Below are 22,702 nucleotides of genomic sequence, written 5' to 3'. Positions count from 1 at the left end.
GCTAACTTTATTAGTCTCTGTAGACAAGGCCAAATCTGCTGACAGTAAGGTCAATGTAAGCGCTAAGCCTAGTTCAACACCAGTTGTAACGGCAAGGTGCTAAAGGTTCCCAGAGGATATTCGACAGTACCTGGAGCAGACGCGCAAATCCCAGTAGCGGATGAAGGTGTCATATCCGCAGGTGAGGAGCTGGAAGGGAGACTCGTAGATGATGTCCAACACACCTGCACCGCGGCGGAACTCTGTACCAAGACACGATACCAGGTGACACCTGGGAGAAGGAGATAACAGAAGAAGTTTGCAGATTATACCTTGTCAAACCTCATTGAAGAAGATTAACACATTAATAAAAACAGACAGCGACTTAAAAAGCAGCTGAGAGAATTACGCAAACTTGCTGGAGGCCGATCATTCCAGAGAGCGAGTTGAAAGCGACTGGACAAGTGAGGTCACCTGCCTCTCGTCATCTGAGTATCAGTTTTATCAAAGCGATTTGGCAACAGGCAGGCTCATAAAACAGGTCATGTTTACTTGTTGAGATTGGAACGTCTCCCAGTCTTCACAACTCGGAGTCAATAAAGATCTCATTTCAAACCAAATGCCTTCATTTGCTCGCTTAATCTCTTATTACCATTAAATCCCACTATACTCATGCATTTCCAATGTCCTCGGACCACACAAAAGCTAAATTAAGTCTTAGGATGAGGGGATAAAAAGTAAACACCTTTCGGAGTTTGAATGGGCTGCTAAAGCAGCTTAGTTTGGTCGTAAGGTACGTTCCCAGATATGCGAGAGAACCGAGAGGAGTGGAAGAAAGGAGATCGAGGGTCGAAAGGGGGTGTCAGGCCTAGCACCACGCTCTTATGATCACAGACCCAACGGGCGCTCTGCGGCGCCCTCCACCCCCACCCGCGCCGCAGAGGCCAGATTATTGTAGAATCACAATTTCTTTGTTGCTATTTAATTCCCTCCATGACCGTGACTGTGTGCGACTTGTGGATCTTTGATACCTGGTCCCTAGCAACCATTTAGGGGAGCCCAATGGCCATAGCGACCACCCCCCACGTTCGAGGTCTCCTGTGAGCTTGTTCACAGAGGGCAGACTGGTAATCCCCAACCTTCGCTCTGGGGGAGACGAGGGGGGTCTTTCTTAGACACAGGCACTTTAAGAGATAGTCCCGCAGAACCAAAGGCCAAGACCCTGGTGGGCCCAAAGACAAACTCTCTTGTAGCCCCTCGGGCATCTGCATACCCATCATTTACCCCTTGCTGCTAAAATAACACGCTGGCAACAACTTGAACTGATGGCAGTGCTTAACAATGGGGACAATCAATTAAATGATGCAAAACATTTGTTTGCAAAACATGCAATTTGCATCAGATATTTCTTTAAGCGCTTTAGGAAATTGTGTATACTCAGGTTGGAGGGGGGGGGGGGGGGAGAGCGAGAGAGAGAGAGAGAGAGAAAGAATGAGAAAGAGAGAGAGAGAGAGAGAACATCCGGCGTCTGGCCGGTACTCTGCAAATGTCAAAGCGCGAAGTGAGAAAAACAAGCATCGTAAAAGAAGTCCTCGCATCTGTGCTCTAATTTTAAAGCCAGTAATAGCACTGTTCCAAGTACAACAGCAAACACCCGAGATTCTTAAATTGTTAGGTCACAGGTTTTTTATGCGTCCCATGTTTTTTCTCCCGTTTTAGAGAGAACCTGTGAAGATTACAGGATGGAGGATAACCATATAATCTTTTAAATTACTGCATCTGCATGGCAGGCGACCTTGTTCTGCAGCGTCTGATCTGTTTGGGAACGTGCGGCGAGACCGTCCCTTCTCCAAAGGCTGTCTGATCACGGCTTGTTCGACGAGAGGTTTTGATTGAGTGAAAAAGGGTTAGAGAGCTGCTAAGGAAAAATTGATCTTTGATTTAAACTCAGAGTACAGTAGTCATTTAGCAGAGTGACGGCACATGTTTTATTAAGGTCGGAAGGTGAAATGGACAGATTAATTAAGATACGAGAGCGACTGTCCCAGTGGAGTAATACATATACAGTGCGTCCGCCAGCATTCCCTCTTAAACGTGTGTTCAACGGCTGCCAATGAAAGGTGGTTTGCCTTCTCCTCCTTTAAGCAAGCAAAACTAGAAATTACATAACAATAAGTGAGGCCCTATCGTGGCTTTTTTCGCAGCTTTTGCCAAAGGAGATGTCTAATGTTCAGACATGTGGAAGCTGAGAGGTCACTAACAGACATGTCAGGGGCAACTGTGATATTTGCAATCTGCTAAAGTGATCACATGAACAATGTAGCCACCAAATATAGACAGACAAACTAGAGGGAAAAAGCTTTATTTTCGACATCCTTTTAAAGCGCTCCTCAAAGAGCGAATGACCTCAACCTAATCCTCTTTGACCCCTGAATATGTTTAAGCTCAAGCAAAAACAGCACCCAGTACTTACAATACTTAGCCACACACCCAGACAGAATGTGTTATTTTCTACAATGATTTTTTTCTTGCACTGATTTTACTAGAAAATATGCAGAATATTTTAATTGATTTAAGTGTAGCAAAATGTATTTAAGAATAACACACTCTTATTGTGAGTTAAAGGCATAATTAAATAATATTTAATAAACTATAAACTTACATTTAAAATAATCATAATAAATATTTATTATATGTATTAATATATACAAATCATGTGTGCATGCACATATATATAGCACCCCCTATACATATACATAATAAAAAAATAAAAAAAAATAAAAAAATTATATATATATATATATATATATATATATATATATATATATATATATATATATATATATATATACATATATATATATATATATATATATATATATATATATGCTCATATTATGTATAAAACCACATCTGTACAAATAGTATAAATTATTTGTAGTCTTTATAGAGGTAAAATAAAAAAACTGCCTTGTTGCCAACAAACCACCGACTACTTCAATCATATAGTTAAGTCTTAGTTAAGTCATATTTGTGAAAAAACGAACAAACTTTCTAATGGCCCTAAAGACAGTTGCAAATTAATGTCCTTTTTTATGTTCTGACATTGTTAGTGAGTTTTTAAATTCCTATTCTGCACTATAAAGAATGGCATGTGTTCGTAATTAGTCGTGAGTTATGGTCTCAGGGCCATCAAAAAAATGGTGGGGCTGGCCTCCCTAACAGTCCTCTGTCTCTGTTTGACCATTTGGGCCACACACACACACACTTTATGAAAGGGAACTTTAATGAATTGATGGATTTTGAAAAAGGGCAATGCTGAGGACATTTCTTTGGGTGTTAGATCTACAGGAAAAGGTCATTTTGAGCTAACGCTCTTGTAAGGTTAAGTGTAGAGGGTAAACTGGCACAGGGAAGCTATGGGAAACAGTCAGTGCCCTGAAAGGATGTGAGACAGGTACATAAAGAGCCCTGCTGAGGTTTTCAGGGCCTAAAACAAACAGAAATCGCATTGCGCCGGCTGCATGTCAGCCAATTTAGCCCACAGTCGAAATAACCACCAGCAAAGAAGAAAGAAAAAAAGAAAAAGAAAAAAGAATGCCATGGACCAGGACAATGGAGACTTTTAAATGTCACACGCGTTCTCTTAAAAACAATGAGATTGCAATTTGTATTAAACAGCTCTTGGTAGGATCCAGGCATTTAACCCTTTTCTTTGAGAGAAAAAAATGTCAAGAATTTCTGGGCAATTGTGGGATTCTTTGATGGCAAGAGCCCCATGAAAAGTTAGGGGTCCTTTTAAAGCACCACTTGTGTGTCCCTGACTAAGGCTGATCATAGACTTTTTCACTTTAAAGAGGAGAAAGACATTAAAGAAAGAACTGAATTGCCATGTCCTGGTCAAAGTAAGAAATACTGAAGTCGGAAATGTTTCAGATTGTCATTATGATATTAATTATAATGTTAAATTAAGTTCCAATAAATTATAAAGTTTAATTAAAATGTGATGCATTCTCAGGGTCAAAAATGAACTTTTTGCCACATCTGTCAAATTGAAAATCTTTGTTGAAAAAATGTGTTTGTACCAATCATGAAACCGTATTATGACATAAGACATATGTGAATATATTATATATATTGTATATATATTGTATATATATATATATATATATATATATATATATATATATATATATATATATATAATATATATATTATACACATACATCTATTATGTTTATTTACATCTATTATGTTTATTATTATTTATATATATATATATATATATATATATATATATATATATATATATATATATTATACACATACATCTATTATGTTTATTTATTTTATCCTCTGCACACTAATCTTATGTTAGAAAAACATTTATCAATTAGATTAATTGTTACTTATTTAGTGTTTTCAAGTAAATATGAATAATATTATTGGGCAATACATTAACATTAAGGCAATATTCATGTTCATATTGACAAAGCAATAAAAAACTTTTTTGGTGTCTGGGCATCGTCTGTTTCAGCTTGATCATTATCAAGTATCTTTTTCAAGCACTTGACTTAAAAGACACTATAGAAAAAAACATGCTATTAATGTGTTGGTTAACAGTAGCAAAATCTCCATGTCCCTCATACTCAAACTCTCTTCTTTCCGTCCCTCATAGTGCCGTAATTAGTTCAAGCAGGCGGTCAGCTGGTACTCCGAGACATGAGGGTCTGAGTGATCTTGGCCTGTACATGTCCTCTCTATTTTTCTTCCACTGAGTCAACAAGCCCAGCTGAATATATACTCTGATCTTTCAAGAACATGTAAAAAAAGAAAGTCACAGCCTGAATTAAAAAAAACAAAAAAACATCAGGAATTATCTCGCTCTCTTAGGTGATCTGGTGTTTCAGAAGATTTCTTTATGATGGAAATTAAGTCATGAAAATATAAGGAAATATAATTTCAATTCATTTTTAGAACTGTGGGTGTTTAATTTGCTGAGCATTTAATGCAGAAAAAGAATCTGAAATGCAATGAAATAAAATAAAGACGAATTACTATGGTGTTTACATCAGCAGTAGTCTGTTTCAGAAAACATATCAAATGCTTTTGGTTTTATTTTGGTTTTGTCATTGCCAATTAATCTAAATTTACTCCAGCCATGCCAGAGTGGACATTGTCAGCTCAGTTCAAGTTGCGAAGTCTAGCTTTAATTAAGAAAAAGCTATAAAATATTTATGTATAGACACTGACAGATATATAAGTACTACACCATCATACACAAAGTTTGGGGTCATTATCAATAATTTTTCAGCAAAGATGCATTCAAATGGAAAATGTAAAGTTGAAATCAAATATATCACTATGTACACAAAACTATTATGGAGCACAACCATTTTCAGCTTTGAAAACAAAGACAACTGTTACTTAAGCACCAAATCAGCGTATTAGAATGATTTTTAAAAAAATATTAACTTAAAGGGTTAGTTCACCCAAAAATGAAATAGTAACAACCCTAATGTTGTTCCACACCCGCAAGACCTCCGTTCATCTTCGGAATACAGTTTAAGATATTTTATATTTAGTCCGAGAGCATATCCAAGTTTATGCATATCCAAGTGTACGCTATAATGTCCAGAAAGGGAATAAAAACATCATCAAAGTAGTCCATATGTGACATCAGTTGGTTAATTAGAATCTCTTGAAGCACCGAAAATACATTTTGGTCCAAAAATAGCAAAAACTATGACTTTATTGAGCATTGCTTCTCTTCCTCGTTTGTTTTTAAACCTCAAATAAAGATTCAAACGGTCATGAATCAGCAGAGTGATTCATGATTCGGATCGCGTGTCAAACTGCCAGACTGCTGAAATCACGTGACATTGGCGATCCCAATCATGAATCTATACGCCGATTCATGATCGTTTGAATCTTTTTTTGCTATTTTTGGACCAAAATGTATTTGATGCTTCAAAAGATTCTAATTAACTAAATGATGTCACATATGGACTACTTTGATGATGTTTTTATTCCATTTCTGGACATGGACAGTATAGTGTGCACTTGGATACGCTCTCGGACTAAATATAAAATATCTTAAACTGTGTTCTGAAGATGAACGGATGTCTTACGGGTGTGGAACGACAATATAATCATTAATGACAAAAATTACATTTTTTGGGTGAACTAACCCTTTAAGACTAGAGAAATGATGCTGAAAATTCAGCTTTGCCATCAAGGAATAAATAACCTTTTAATAAAACTGTAATACTATTTCACAATATTACTGTTTTTACTGTCTTTTTAGGCAGCCTTTGTACCAACCCCAAACTTTTAAACACTACAGGGAGTGCAGAATTATTAGGAAAAATTTGTATTTTGACCACATCATCCTCGTTATGCATGTTGTCTTACTCCAAGCTGTATAGGCTGGAAAGCCTACTACCAATTAAGCATATTAGGTGATGCGCATCTCTGTAATGAGAAGGGGTGTGGTCTAATGACATCAACACCCTATATCAGGTGTGCATAATTATTAGGCAACTTCCTTTCCTTTGGCAAAATGGGTCAAAAGAAGGACTTGACAGGCTCAGAAAAGTCAAAAATAGTGAGATATATTGCAGAGGGATGCAGCAGTCTTAAAATAGCCAAGCATCTGAAGCGTGATCATCGAACAATCAAGCGTTTCATTCAAAATAGTCAAAAGGGTTGCAAGAAGCGTGTGGAAAAACCAAGGCCCAAAATAACTGCCCGTGAACTGAGAAAAGTCAAGCGTGCAGCTGCCAAGATGCCACTTGCCACCAGTTTGACCATATTTCAGAGCTGCAACATCACTGGAGTGCCCAAAAGCACAAGGTGTGCAATACTCAGAGACATGGCCAAGGTAAGAAAGGCAGAAAGTTGACCACCACTGAACAAGACACACAAGATGAAACGTCAAGACTGGGCCAATAAATATCTCAAGACTGATTTTTCTAAGGTTTTATGGACTGATGAAATGAGAGTGAGTCTTGATGGGCCAGATGGATGGGCCCGTGGCTGGATTGGTAAAGGGCAGAGAGCTCCAGTCCGACTCAGACGCCAGCAAGGTGGAGGTGGAGTACTGGTTTGGGCTGGTATCATCAAAGATGAGCTTGTGGGGCCTTTTCGGGTTGAGGATGAAGTCAAGCTCAACTCCCAGTCCTACTGCCAGTTTCTGGAAGACACCTTCTTCAAGCAGTGGTACAGGAAGAAGTCTGCATCCTTCAAGAAAAACATGATTTTCATGCAGGACAATGCTCCATCACACGCGTCCAAGTACTCCACAGCGTGGCTGGCAAGAAAAGTATAAAAGAAGAAAATCTAATGATATGGCCTCCTTGTTCACCTGATCTGAACCCCATTGAGAACCTGTGGTCCATCATCAAATGTGCGTTTTACAAGGAGGGAAAACAGTACACCTCTCTGAACAGTGTCTGGGAGGCTGTGATTGCTGCTGCACGCAATGTTGATGGGGAACAGATCAAAACACTGACAGAATCCATGGATGGCAGGCTTTTGAGTGTCCTTGCAAAGAAAGGTGGCTATATGTTGAGATGTTATATTGGTTTCACTGGTAAAAATAAATAATTGAAATGGGTATAAATTTGTTTTTTGTTAAGTTGCCTAATAATTATGCACAGTAATAGTCACCTGCACACACAGATATCCCTCTAAAATAGCTAAAACTAAAAACTAAAACTTCCAAAAATATTCAGCTTTGATATTAATGATTTTCTTGTGTTCATTGAGAACATGGTTGTTGTTCAATAATAAAATTAATCCTCAAAAATACAACTTGCCTAATAATTCTGCACTCCCTATACTGTATATATTACAGGTATACAACAGAGTCTGGCTGTACCCTAAATGAGTACAGGGAACTTTTACAACTGAAAGCACAAGTATTTTTTATGCTCAACATAAAACTAGGCTAATCTTTACTCAAAAAAACACAAAAAGCTGAATGTTTGCGCTAATAAGGTCTACGATTGAGGTAACCTCTCTAATATGTCTCATGTTTGTGCTGGTTGTCTAAGGGTTATGCTGGTGTCCTGTCTGGGAAAAGTTAAAAAGGGAGACATAGGAATGAACACACACACACTCACTCACACACACACACAGCCCCCATTCCCTGTCACCCCCCAGCCCCTCCACTCATCAGTCGGGTTCTCAGCCCCCTGTGACTGGCGGCTTTGTGCTCCTCACACAAGGTGCACCTGATTACTAGACGGGAACACATTATGGCAGGATACAACTGACCCTAGTGCAGCCACACAAAGACAGGACGAAAGACAACACGACTTACTCCAGGACAGGTCACTAAACGCTCCTGAGACACTTAACACTTAGGTAATGCTCTTGGTGTTAAAACGCACCTGTTTTGCACTAAACAATTAATGAGTGTTACAAAAATCATCCGAAACCTTGTTACCCTAGCAAGTACAATAAAAGGTGATAAAATATAAGCTGAAACTATTATTAATAACTATTAATGGGGATGGCTAATGACTAATAAATATGTATGTACACTAAAATCTATATATGTATGCGTGTGTGGAGAAATAAAATTTTCAGCAAGGAGCCATTAATTTGATCAAAAATTACAGTAAAGATATTTATAATGTGACAAAAGAACCCTGAACAAAAATGTATCAGTTTCCACAAAAGTATTAAGCAGCACTGTTTTTAACACCTATAATAATAAGGAATGTTACTTGATCATCAAATCAGCATATTAGAATGATTTCTAAAGAATCATGTGATGCTGAAGACTGGACTTATGATGCTGAATATTCAGCTTTGCCATCACAGGAATAAATATTTTTTATCCAATAAATGCATACTTGGTAAGCGCATAAGAAAATTATTTCATTTTTTTTTCTTTTAAATAGTGACCTTAAACAGACCTTACTGACCCCAAATTAATTATCAATAAGAAAAACTGCTGCGTGTTACATTAAAGCAACAAGGTTTCAAAGGCAAGCAGACTGTTGGCTGTTCACTGAATGTCACACCTCTGTGTAACCTTAACTGGTTCTTAGTTTAACAGGTTTGTAGTGAGTCTAACTTGCTTCAATGGCCTGTTTACCTGTGCGTGCATCTGCATTCTGATAGCCGGCCAGCCCACGTGTCCATCAAGCTGACACTGGCTACCCGCGCCTCACAGATCAAACACCAGGCGCATCGGTGGGTCACATTAATCTTGGCTCAACTTTTGTGTTCCGGTTCTCTATAGAACATGTGATTCCCATGGAAATCTGTCTGGAATCGCCTCTACTCCTTCTCCGCAATTTTTCTAGTCTCAAATTTCCTTGTCATTTGCTGCCGGAACTCACGGGTCCCCCACCTCACCCCACCCTTCCCTCCACCTCCTCCTCTTTTACTTTCCTTAGACTGACAACATACAAGAAGGCTGAATTCAGCAGGTAAAGCTGGGGAATTATGGAAACCAGTCAGGTTGTATCAGGTTTAAGCCTGGCCTTTCATGACTGGAATTTTTAAGTCAGCTTTGAACTTCCCAAAGAGAAAAGACTGAGCTGAAGGGATAATGGGGCAGCTTCTATCATCATGATAAGGTTCTACTTTCACTTTGTATTAGATGAACAGTTTCAAATAGTAACATCGGTATACATAATTTTTTTTTTATTTAAACGTGTTTAATAACGAACTGAATGTCGCTAGTTAAAATAAAATGGTAAATTCGATAAAAAACTATTTTAGGACTATCAACATAATGTAATTTCAATAAATGTAAAATAATATAATTTAATAAAAAAATATATAACTATAAATTAGTTAATCTAAAAAACAATCTAAAAAATAAAAAAATCCAGAAATGACAATGTATGATTTTTTAACTATTTATTTGTATGATACAGCTGCAAATAAGTATTTGAACACCTGACAAAAAACAATGTTAATATTTGGTACAGTAGCCTTTGTTTGCAGTTACAGAGGTCAAACATTTCCTGTAGTTTTTCACCAGGTTTGTGCACACTGCAGGAGGGATTTTGGCCCATTCCTCCACACATATCTTCTCTAGATCAGTCAGGTTTGAGCACAGAGTTTGAGCTCCCTCCAAAGATTCTCTGTTGGGTTTAGGTCTGGAGACTGGCTAGGCCACTCCAGAACCTTGATATGCTTCTTACAGAGCCACTCCTTGGTTATCCTGGCTGTGTGCTTCGGGTCATTGTCATGTTGGAAGACCCAGCCTCGACCCATCTTCAATGCTCTAACTGAGGGAAGGATGTTGCTCCCCAAAATCTCGCAATACATGGCTCCGGTCATCCTCTCCTTAATACAGTGCAGTCGCCCTGTCCCATGTGCAGAAAAACACCCCCAAAGCATGATGCTGCCATCCCATGCGTCACAGTAGGGATGGTATTCTTGGGATGGTACTCATCATTCTTCCTCCAAACACTTTTAGTGGAATTATGACCAAAAAGTTCTATTTTGGTCTCATCTGACGACATGACTTTCTCCCATGACTCCTCTTGATCATCCAAATGGTCATTGGCAAACTTAAGACGGGCCTCGACATGTGCTGGTTTAAGCAGGGGAACCTTCTAGTGCCATGCATGATTTCAAACCATGACGTCTAAGTGTATTACCAACAGTAACCTTGGAAACGGTGGTCCCAGCTCTTTTCAGGTCATTGATCAGCTCCTTCCGTGTAGTTCTGGGCTGATTTCTCACCTTTCTTAGGATCACTGAGACCCCACAAGTTGAGATCTTGCAAGGAGCCCCAGTCCGAGGGAGATTGACAGTCATGTTTAGCTTCTTCCATTTTCTGATGATTTTTTTCACCAAGCTGCTTGGTAATTTCCCTGTAGCCCTTTCCAGCCTTGTGGAGGTGTACAATTTTGACTCTAGTGTCTTTGGACAGCTCTTTGGTCTTGGCCATGTTAGTAGTTGAATTCTTACTGATTGTATGGGGTGGGCAGGTGTCTTTATGCAGCTAACGACCTCAAACAGGGGCATCTAATTTAGGATAATAAATGGAGTTTATTAAATGGAGTCAGAATTCTAGCTGATAGACAGGTGTTCAACTGCTTATTTGCAGCTGTATCATACAAATAAATAGTTAAAAACTCATATATTGTGATTTCTGGAATTTTGTCTTTTTTCTGGAATGTCTCTTACAGTGGACATGCACCTACGATGATAATTTCAGACCCCGCGATGATTTCCAAGTGGGAGAACTTGCAAAATAGCAGGGTGTTGAAATACTTATTCTCCTATATATATATATATATATATACACACACACACACACAACTAATTTATAGTTATATATTTTTTGTCCTGTTGAACCTGTTACTGGCCTAAAGTCCACAGCAATCTAAGAATTTCACATCTTTTAAGACACTGTGCCAAGTAAAAAAAAAATATATACACACACACACACACACATATATATATATATTACACACACACTCACCTAAAGGATTATTAGGAACACCATACTAATACTGTTTGACCCCCTTTCGCCGCCAGAACTGCCTTAATTCTAGGTGCCATTGATTCAACAAGGTGCTGAAAGCATAATTTAGAAATGTTGGCCCATATTGATAGGATAGCATCTTGCAGTTGATGGAGATTTGTGGGATGCACATCCAGGGCACGAAGCTCCCATTTCACCACATCCCAAAGATGCTCTATTGGGTTGAGATCTGGTGACTGTGGGGGCCATTTTAGTACAGTGAACTCATTGTTATGTTCAAGAAACCAATTGGAAATGATTCAAGCTTTGTGACATGGTGCATTATCCTGCTGGAAGTAGCCATCAGAGGATTGGTACATGGTAGTCATAAAGGGATGGACATGGTCAGGGCATTTAAACGATGCCCAATTGGCACTAAGGCCCCTAAAGAGTGTCAAGAAAACATCCCCCACACCATTACACCAGCAGCCTGCACAGTGGTAACAAGGCATGATTGATCCATGTTCTCATTCTGTTTATGCCTAATTCTGACTCTACCATCTGAATGTCTCAACAGAAATCGAAACTCATCAGACCAGGCAACATTTGTCCCAGTCTTCCACTGTCCAATTTTGGTAAGCTCTTGCAAATTGTAGTCTCTTTTTCCTATTGGTAGTGGAGATGAGTGGTACCCGGTGGGGTCTTCTACTGTTGTAACCCATCCGCCTCAAGGTTGTGTGTTGTGGTTTCACAAAGGCTTTGCTGCATACCTCGGTTATAACGAGTGGTTATTTAAGTCAAAGTTGCTCTTCTATCAGCTCGAATCAGTCGGCACATTCTCCTCTGACCTCTAGCATCAACAAGACATTTTCGCCCACAGGATTGCCGTATACTGGATGTTTTACTTTTCACACCATTCTTTGTAAACCCTAGAAAGGGTTGTGTGTGAAAATCCCAGTAGCTGAGCAGATTGTGAAATACTCAGACCAGCCTGTCTTGCACCAACAACCATGCCATGCTCAAATACCTTAAATCACTTTTCTTTCCCATTCTGACATTCAGTTTGGAGTTCAGGAGTTTGTCTTGACCAGGACCACACCCCTAAATGCATTGAAGCAACTGCCATATGATTGATTGATTAGATAATTGCATTAATGAGAAATTAAACAGGTGTTCCTAATAATCCTTTAGGTGAGTATATATATAGTTCATTAAAAGAAATCAGAAATCAGATACCATAGCAAAAAATGTTTACCTTTCTGTGTCCCAGATTCGAAGAGGAGCAAAATTCTCACAGCAGGCTGTTCCTGTCACAAAGGTGCTGCAAAGACATAAAGATCTTTAGTAATGATTGCAAAATATATGTATTCATTTTTAAAATGTTTTTTTTTTTTACTTAGCTAAAGTCAGCATTTTATAGGCATATCATAATAATAATAGTAATTTATTATTATTATCATTAGTAGTAAAATAGTCTTTAGCGCCTTTTTAAGAACATTTGCTTAATCTTTGTTCCAGCATTTAATGCTTTTAGCATTTAAATACTGAGCAGGTGACGCAACAGTGGAGTAATATTTTGGCTCCTGGAGAGAATACACACAGAGCATTAAAAACAAATTTTGAAAAGTGAATGGAGCGTAGCGAGGTGTAAAGAGTGGCTGAAGGGTATGTTGAGACAGCGGATTTGTTCACAGATGTGTTTTCATTCACGAGATATCTAGGGGGAAAAAAGGAGGAACGTGGTGAAAAAAGAAAAGAAACAAAAACATTCGGATGCCCCCTTTTTAGCTGGGTGACAGGTTGAAATTAGTTGAGCAGGTACGGGTGGGCGGGTGTGTGACCGCAGTAGTTTTGACCTGCGTGATAGTCGGGGATTAGAGCCCTCCTGGACAGCTGGGATTGGCGGGCGAGGCTCAAGGCTCTCCTGCTCCCTGCATTGTGTTCGGAGGTGAGCTGAACAATAGGGCCCTCACACTAGTGAACACACAGGAATGTGCCTGTTTTAGCACTCAGGTATTCCGACAATGCCCTGCTGGGATGGTCTCTTTCATTGACAGAATGCTTTCTCAGTCTCTGTGCCAACTATGTAAAATGTGTGCGGCGACAACGTGCCTCGCAGCGAATGCTTACTGACGCACCACGCGAGAGGCACGTAAAACTACACGAATCACAAAGCATCTCCCTCTCTCACATACTTTCATACCTCTAGAGAAAACCCAGAGAAAGCGCAGGGGGCTCTTTGCCCTCCCACTAACATCAACCAAAGAAATGGGCTTCACAATGGAATACCAGTGTGGCCTCAAATTAACAACCAGCCCGTGTGAATAAGCTCTGTAGCGCCTGGTGTCCAACTCTAAACCCCCGGCACAAAAACAGAGAGGGACAGTGACCCTTCATTTCGCTTACTCACACACACACACGTCTGGTTCACTATCTTTGTGGGGACTCTCCACAGACGTAATGGTTTTTATACTGTATAAACTGTATATTCTATCCCCTTACACTAACCCTACCCATCACACAAAAATGTCTGCATTTTTACATTTTCAAAAAAAAAGAAGAAAAAAAGAAATGGTATGATTTATAACCTTGTTTCCTCATTGGGATCTCAATGTAGGACCCCACAGTGACACGTGTCCCCATGAGTCAGTGTGCATTCAGGATGAAAGTCCCCACCAGGATAGAAAAACATCACACACACAGGGAGAGTCGGTTAGACTTGAATGAAAATGTGTGCTTGAATTTTAATATTTGATATAAAATTGATCATAAAAGTAGTAGCACCAAACAACAACCCAACGAGTCTTTGAAGATCGAGGCGTCGAAAACCTGAGACACATAAGCAAAATGCGAAGCCACTTTTGGTGTGAAAATGGAAAAAAAGGCAGAAAGAAAATAAGAGACGAGTAAAGTTGAGGGAACATGCGTTCTCGTCTGTGATGGCTTCAGTTGGTTGCTTCATTGAGGACCCAAGCATATTGGCAAAGACAGCCATGGCAGCTGTCAACCCAGTTAGCGGTGGCCCATCAACCATATTCAGCTCGCCTGGCCAGTGCTGGCATTTTAATTACTGTTGGGTAAACTCATTTGCCCCAATGAAGGCCGTGCGCCCTAATAGAATATGCAGGCTGCCTGACCTTTGAACCCGTGTGACACAAGATACAATAGGGGCAAGGCCAAAGCTCTCTCTTCCCAGCCCTTATTACTCTCTATTACTTCAATTACTTATCCCTCAGTGAATCCGATTGTGAAAAAACACAAGGGAGAGAGAGAAAAGGAGAAAAATAGAACACCACAATTAAATACATTTTTGTCTCCCGGACAAGTTCTGATTGATCTGAAAGGGACTCCTAGTGATATTATAGCTGTAAAAGGTCAAAGCCTCTCTCTCGCCTAATGTGCCTCTACCTTCCCTCGACCTTCCACCCCCCTCTAAACCGAAGAGCACAGACAATCTCCCTCCAAAGCCCCCCGGCCCACGCTGCCCACCCCGAACCCCAACTCCTCTGCCCCAAAAAACCCAGCACGCCTCAGGATCATTAGAACATGTCAGGGGTTCACTGCCAACACAACCATTTTGGTAACCTAATCAGCTGACATCATTATTCGAGGAACTGTGCAGCATGAAATTAGTGCCGGGGTCACACAAACTTTAATTCAGCCCCTGCTGGGAGAGGAACTCCACAGTAACAACATTGTTAGGGCCAAACCAACACAAGCAACCACACGTATTGGGTCAAGACCACCACAAGCGCTTTTCGTAAAAAACTGCACACATCACTTAAAAAAATGTGCTGAGTGTACCAAAGATATGATGGTCTGTTTTGAAGATAAAACTAAAAAAAGTTGTTATATATTTTTACATAGTTGTTGGTATACTTAATATACTTATTATGTGAAATGCAAACTAATTACACTTTCATTCAAATGTTTGGGGTTGGTAAGACTTTCAAATATGCTCCAAATCAGCATATTATTTCGAATGATCATGTGACACTGAAGACTGGAATGACTGTTGAAAATTCAGCTTTGCCATCACAGCGATAAATTACATTTTAACATAGAAATAGAATAGTTATTTTAAATTGAAATAATATTTCACAATATTACTGTTATAAGATAACATTAAAAAAAATCGTAATGGCCCCAAATTTTTGAATGGTAGTGTAACATTTATCAATCACAGAAATACACATGACAATAACAACAGGAAAAACATTGACAATTTTAAGAACAAAAAAATAAAAAAAATGCTGCTAACAACAAACGTGATGTTGCTATAAAATGGTATATCGCTTTCTATGTCACATTATATTGTGTTGTACACTGCAAACTGAGGCAAACCTACTAGAAAAACCAGGTCAAGTAGTCAGGCTGTTTTTTTTTAAAGATGGTAGCTGGTCCATGGTGGTCTACTAGCTTTGAGTCTGACTAGCTTAAACAACCAGCTGGTAGGTCAAGCGTACCAACAACACAAAAAATAAGAAGAGCTATCTCTACCAGATTTAACTCATAAGAATATGTTTCATCGATATTTATTGATTGTATTTAGGTTGATTCAGTTATTTTAAGTAATACCGACGTGAATAAAAAAAGTCAATGTCGTTCATTTACAATTTTAGGTTAATTTAAATAAATTGGTGCATTTTATTTTAACTTAAAATTGTTCTTTTTTTTTTGTTAAATATTGCCTTTTATCACAATTGATTCAGATAACTAGCTATTGCCCCAAAAGAGCACAACACATGACCACAACTGAAATAAACAGCAAAAGACATAGATGCAGACTAAAATGACATACTAAAATTTAATACAATTAATAATACAAATTATGACATTTAAATTGTCACTAATTATGTAATGACTATAATAAATGAATAAACTATTTATAACACAGTTAAATAAATCTATTGAAGCCAAATGTATCTCAGTCTGTCCTATAGGTCTATGGGTAAAGACAGGGTTCAAAGGGAGTTTAACCCCCCGTGCATTGGCCTTGCAGTGGATGTTGTTCATTTGTTATAGTTGACCCCTGGCTTTGTTCAAGGGGATGTTAGAGTGCTTTCATCTTAGTCCCTAAATATGTTTGAATTGAAAAGGGTTATGATGTATTTATATTGGCTGGAGGAACACAATAGACAGGGTCTTTCTCTTTCCCTCTCTGTGTCGACCCTCCTGCCCCGTCTTCCAGCCCAGCTCCCCCAAGCCCCCCTCCCGCCCCCCTGTTCAGCTCACACCCGAGTTCACAGACCTTTTGGCTTTCTGTTCATGTCCCCTGCATCTGAGGTCAGAGGAACATTCCATACACCACCTTTTGCTTAGCGGAGTGGAACAGCACCACATCAATTTAAAGAAAAAAAATACACACAAACAAATCCATGAGAAAGTCAGCAGCCAGTCTACGCAGATCTCATCTTATTAACACCTGCAAAAAAATGCCAAGCACTTATACCAGTGCTTCAGATTAACAAAACGACAAGGTCGTCTTAAAAGGCTTTTAAATTTAAACATTTAGGAGCCAAATTTAGTTACAGACAAATTTCAAAATAGTTAATATAATCATGACATACCTGTTAAAAAATGGGGTAAAAAACTATGGCTTCAACATGTCATTTAACTTACAGTTTTAAAGTATGTTGGCACAAAGGAGGATGATAACTACATTACAATAAAGAGAAACAATATTCTTGGAATCACCCATTTTTCCACCTAAAAACCTTTATAGCCAATCAGGATCCACCTGGATGTAAAGAACTTGAGCATTTAAAGGGCACCTATTATGACCCTTTTTACAAAATGTAATATAAGCCTCAGGTGTCCCCAGAGTGCGTCTGTGAAATTTCAGACAATTTAATATACCATTTTGAAATGCCAATTTTTGGGTTTGGGGAAAAACTGTCTGTTTTGTGTGCGCCTCCTTTAAATGCAGATGAGCTGCTGCTCCCCATCTCAGAGCCTTCACAGCTCGTGAACTTTGACACTCACGTGACATTGCAGTTCTTCATCGTCATGAAATATTACCATCTGCATGCGTTAAAGCCTTATCACTCTCAACTTGAGCACACACAGCTGACACATGCGCACAGAGAGCTGGATGGTGCGTCCGTGAGTATTAAATTACTAGACTACTTCTCTATCATGAGTTATTGGGGTTAAACTGTCATATGTGCACAATGTTGTGTCAGAAACACACAACGTTCACACTGCAGTTAACAATCTCACTTTATTTTTCCCCTCTTTTTGAAAGTTGTGAAATCACTATTGTTGAATTTCTTTTGCGATTTTAGCAAATGGGGACACAAAAAATATATTTAATGTATTCTCTCATTCACCAGTATAAAAGTTAACCCAACTATGACAACTTCCGGTTCTGAGAAATCCGGAAATGTGAAAAGGGTCTATACGGCAGTCTCCATCATCCCTTTGGGGGCGTGGCCTGTAAAATATGATGTCACTTTGCCAGGAATCTGCAAACCGCTTTTTCTTATTTCTGAGGCACTGCTTATTATTTATGGGGATTAAAAAAATGAGTGGGTGGATTGTTAACATTATAGGGTGGCTGCGTACACACGCTGCCAACAGACATACATGTTCAAATTAATTTTGAATACCAGTATTACAAACTGGGCTTTTAAATCACAAATTTTATCTAACCGAAAGTAGCATGCACACGGCCGCTCGGCATTAACGGAGTGGAGCAAAGCAAGTGGTTTCAATGAATTCCTATGAAAGTTAAGCTTCCATTTGCATGAACTGAAAATGTGCCAGTGCGCACACGACGTGAATGACAGTTTGTCTGTAAATGCGCTCTCTGTGCGGCCGTGCACATTTTAGTTTCGGTTTTGAATTAGTGCCAATTCGGGGGCAGGTTGCTTTATTAGCCTATTATTAGCCTAGGGTTCGTTAGCCTATTATTATTAATGAAAAACACAACAAAACAGTACAATGACAAACTCACTTAAATAGGTGATTTTACATTTCGCTTTAAAACCAAATCTTCCATGATCATCTTGTCTGTCATCTGACTTCTGCTGTGTTTGTGCTGCGACACTTCGGATCATGCTTTATTAAGCAGACACGTTCAGTGTTTATTTGTACTGTTCTCTAACTGAACTAAATGATTTTATTACTATAAAAAAATAAAGTGATGTAACCAGTGTTGAGTCTGAACACCAGTAACACTATCGTAGCAAGCCTACAGTGTACGCTTATAATAAACAATGTTATTGTCCATTGGTGTGGACACTAATATAGTTATCATTATAGTTTTCTTAACAAAGAGTCTATGTCGGTTCAAAATTACAACTTGTTCACAATGCTAAACAATGACCAATATTTAGTAATATTATAATAATATTAAGTAGTGATTTACATTTAATTAGACTGGACAGAACTGAAAAATGACTTGCTGGGAATCACAAGAGAATCAGTTGTAATAGCTCTGAACGAATCACTGAGAGATTGAGCCTGATTCAAATTGCAAACCTGAGTTCGGGACTGTGAATTTTTAGGATTGACTCATTAAAAAAGTACCCGAGTCATTTGTTTGCGAATCGGACATCATGGCTCATGCTGCGTTTGATTCTCCATACAAGAATCACTGGAGCGTGCTTTTTAAGAGATATCTGACGAAACTGCACACGGACTCTTTGTTTACACAAATTTCTTTCCGACTAGATTCTCACATTTTTTGTTGCATTTCTGACCATTTTGCTCACAGACAAAAGCCCTTTTTATGATGCTCTGGATCTGTGCCGCTTGTGCTAGAATTGTTTTATTCATCTGGAAATTAAAATAATAATAAAATTTAAAAAATCTGCAGGTTGCTTAGCAAAATGCTGCTTTCTGACAAAAATGTTCACTGTAGAAAAGGGATATTTCAAGTCTCTTTTAGTGTTGTTACAATGTGTCTGAAAGTAAAGTCTAACTCTGTCAGGCTAAGAAAAGTACAGACAAGTCATGAATTACACCACAGCCACAGAGTTAAACTCCCCAGCTAACTTCTGAGCAAAAATGCTTTTTAGGGAATAACAAAAGTTTCCATCTCAAATGCGCCTGGGGAACACCTGTATGTGGCATGTGTGTAATGATCTGCTTGTGCAAAGCCTGCATAGAAAGGGCATATTGACTGCAATTATTCAGGACACCACCTGCAGTCAGAGGCTATAGCTCCCATGCTGTGCTTTCAGTAGTAAGCGCCCTGTATTTAACGTGTGGGAACGCACATTCTGTCCGTTATCGCTTTATTGTTGCAGACTCTTTCTTTTCTTGCTTTCTTTCTTGTTTTTCTCCTTTTTTAACTAATTGAATTCTTGACTCCTAAGACACGGCTCGCCCTCCCAGCCTTATAAGAGAGAGAGAGATGAGAAGCAAAATGAATGACATGAATTTCACTCTTTTTTCCCTAGTCTCTCTCTCTCTTTTTGCTTGAATGAGGTGGAGCAGAGGGGGTGAAATTGGGGCGGGTGAGCTTAGGGTGGTATAGAGGGGTACGTCTCGCTGTACTTTTATACAGAGGGTCATAGGTCACGCTCCCTCCGTTTGCCAGAGAGTGCCGTTTTGGGGGCGGTTTATCCAACAATCATTTTCTTTGGAAAATTTCAAAGGCAGTACCCCTGCAACATCTTTGTAGTTGTGCTTGACCAACTCTAAACAAAACAGGCCTCCCCAAAAAGAAGCCTTTCTCGCTTCTCCTTGGGGTTGCTTCTCTTTTTGACGCTTGCGCCCTGTTCCTTTTCATCCCCCCTGCCTGGTCGCTGTGGGCTCATTGCGATTACTAAGGTAGTGTGTACTGAGCTCTTTGAGGCAGTTAGATAGAAGGAACGCTTCTGTCCACAGTGACAAGGCCTATCCCATCACAACATACAAGAAGCACAAAATTATCAATCTATCTATTATCTTCTATCTTTGTTTATGTTCTCTGCATAAGACATTGATTAGCCATGTTTAAAAACTCTCTGGGTGATGAACAGACACAAATGTATGCACAATTTGCATCGGCCAACGACGACAATGATCTTCCAAGTGAGGCCTCTTCATCTAAACTATAATTAAGCAATGTCTGAAAAGCTAAACAAACGTAATTCTCTCGAGATCTGAGATGTAGATGTGGTATTAACAAGACCAAATTACACATTTCAGGCTAATAAAATTTGCGCTTCTTTCTTTCTCTGCAAGTGAAGTGCTGACATCCAACTAAAAACAGACAAACCCAAACTCCACTTTATATCAAACAAGCTTAATGGACTAGCTGACAGACTCTGGTGCATGTGTGTGTGTGAGATATACAAGAGGAAGTGTGGCCGATGTACCCTACACACACTCTGTCTAGAGTTACCTAGGTCTGGATGGATTCTTCTAGACTTAACAAGTCCCATCTTGTCGGTTAAAATCTGTCATGTCTGACACTACAGGAAACTATTTATCACACGAGGCGCTCCCTACTAATTCTACATCTACTGGTGAAAAGGCAACGACAGAGAATATTTAATTGGATGGGTAAAAGGGATGGGATGGGATGGCATGACCAAAGGAAATCAGGAGATGTCCAACATAAAAACAGATATACAGTATCAAATGACAAACAATAATATTAACAATATACTCTACCATTCAAAAGCTTGGGGTCAAATTGTATAATACTATTAGTATATGATTCATATTTAAGAAATCATTAGATATAACCTTAAAATAACTTTTTTTTCTATTTTAATATATTTTAAAGGTCCCGTTCTTTGTGTGTTTTCGAAGCTTTGATTATGTTTACAGTGTGCAATATAACATGAGTTCATGTTTCGCGTGTAAAAAAAACAGTATTTTTCACACCATTTACTTATCTTTAAAGCGCTGTTTTCTCTGTCCTAAAAACGGCCTGATGATTTCCTTGTTCTATGAAGTCCCTCCTTCAGAAATACATAACGAGTTCTGATTGGGCCAGCGCTTCCAGTGTTGTGATTGGACAGCAGCTTAGCGCACTTTGCCTGGAAAGGTCCCGCCTCTTACCTTAACGGGGAGATGCAAGTGCTGAATGCGTGCTCTTCTCCACGTGGGAGAGCAACAAGACCACGCCCCCTTTTTTGCGTGTTCTTGTGGGCAGAGGGTTAGTCAACAAACGGTTCTAGTGACGTCATTACAGCAGAAAGTGCAGGGGTGTAGTCCAAACCGGCCGTTCGCTGTATGCTTTGAAAGGGAACTTCTGTTAAATAAAATATCTCGCTTGGCATTGAACTTTGAGCTTTATAATTTTACAGGTATTATTTATGCTCTAACAGCAAGATTACACACTAACTAAAGTTTGAAAGATGGAATCGCGAAGAACGGGACTTTTAACATGCAATTTATGCCTGTGATGGCAAAGCTGAATTTTCAGCATCATTACTCCAGCTTTCAGTATCACATGATCCTTCAGAAATCCTAATATGCAGATTTGGTGCTCAATTTCTAGTTCTAGTTCTTTTATTCATAAAGCACTTTTAAAAACAATCCGAGGACTGACCAAAGTGCTGTACAAGTCAGATTAACACAGCAGAAAACTTTATAACACAAGACCATCAACATAATGTAAAAGTTAAAGAAAACAAGTAGGATTTAAAAGTCCTAGGGAGGGAGCAGCCCTAAGTTGTGCTGGCAGGCTGTTCCACAACCTAGGTCCCACCACGAAAAGGTTCTATCTCCTCTACATTTCAGCCTTGTACAAGGAACCATGAGTAGGTTTTGGTTACCCGATCGTAAAACTCTGGATGGATTATAAGGATGCAGTATTTCAGATGGATAACTTGGTGTAAGGTTGTGTAGACATTTGTAGACGAACCGGAAGCCAATGAAGAGATGAGTGCCGTGATCATACTTGCGACCATTCTTAAGATTTTTTTTTCCTCAAGAAACATGTCTTATGTATATCAATGTTGAAAATATTTGTGCTGCTTAATATTTTTGTGGAAAACATGATACAATTTTTCTGAATTATTTGATGAATAGAAAGTTCAGGAGAACAGCATTTTTTGAAAATAAATTGTGTGTGTAAAATTACAAATGTCACATTTGATCCATTTACTGCATCCTTGCAGAGTGAAAAATTATTTCAATCTTATGACCCTAAACTTTTAAATAGCGTATAATACTTTCTTGAAAGAAAAAAAATATGATTCAAAATTAAACAATTAATTAATTTGTTTGATATTGCATTGCCTTCAGATCAGCATTACAGATTTTATATGTACATATGAACATGGGAGTATCTTTAGTGGAAAAAGAAATTTAAACACTTTATTTAAAACATTA

General features: G+C 38.8%; 1 protein-coding gene across 1 annotated transcript in view; it reads right to left on the bottom strand.

The window, feature by feature from the left end:
- fbxw4 (F-box and WD repeat domain containing 4) overlaps positions 1–22,702 on the bottom strand; it is a 42,588-nt gene that overhangs the window by 7,119 nt on the left and 12,767 nt on the right. Inside the window, exons 6-7 of the mRNA XM_067421523.1 lie at positions 12,678–12,743; positions 131–271 (exon numbers count right to left, since the gene is read on the bottom strand). Of these exons, the coding sequence (XP_067277624.1) occupies positions 131–271; positions 12,678–12,743 (207 nt within the window). The remainder of the gene's footprint in view (positions 1–130; positions 272–12,677; positions 12,744–22,702) is intronic.

The sequence above is a fragment of the Pseudorasbora parva genome, chromosome 17, assembly GCF_024679245.1.
Source record: "Pseudorasbora parva isolate DD20220531a chromosome 17, ASM2467924v1, whole genome shotgun sequence".
Taxonomy (NCBI): domain Eukaryota; kingdom Metazoa; phylum Chordata; class Actinopteri; order Cypriniformes; family Gobionidae; genus Pseudorasbora; species Pseudorasbora parva.
Note: the sequence above shows the minus strand (reverse complement) of the source record. Positions and strands in the feature narration are given on the sequence as shown.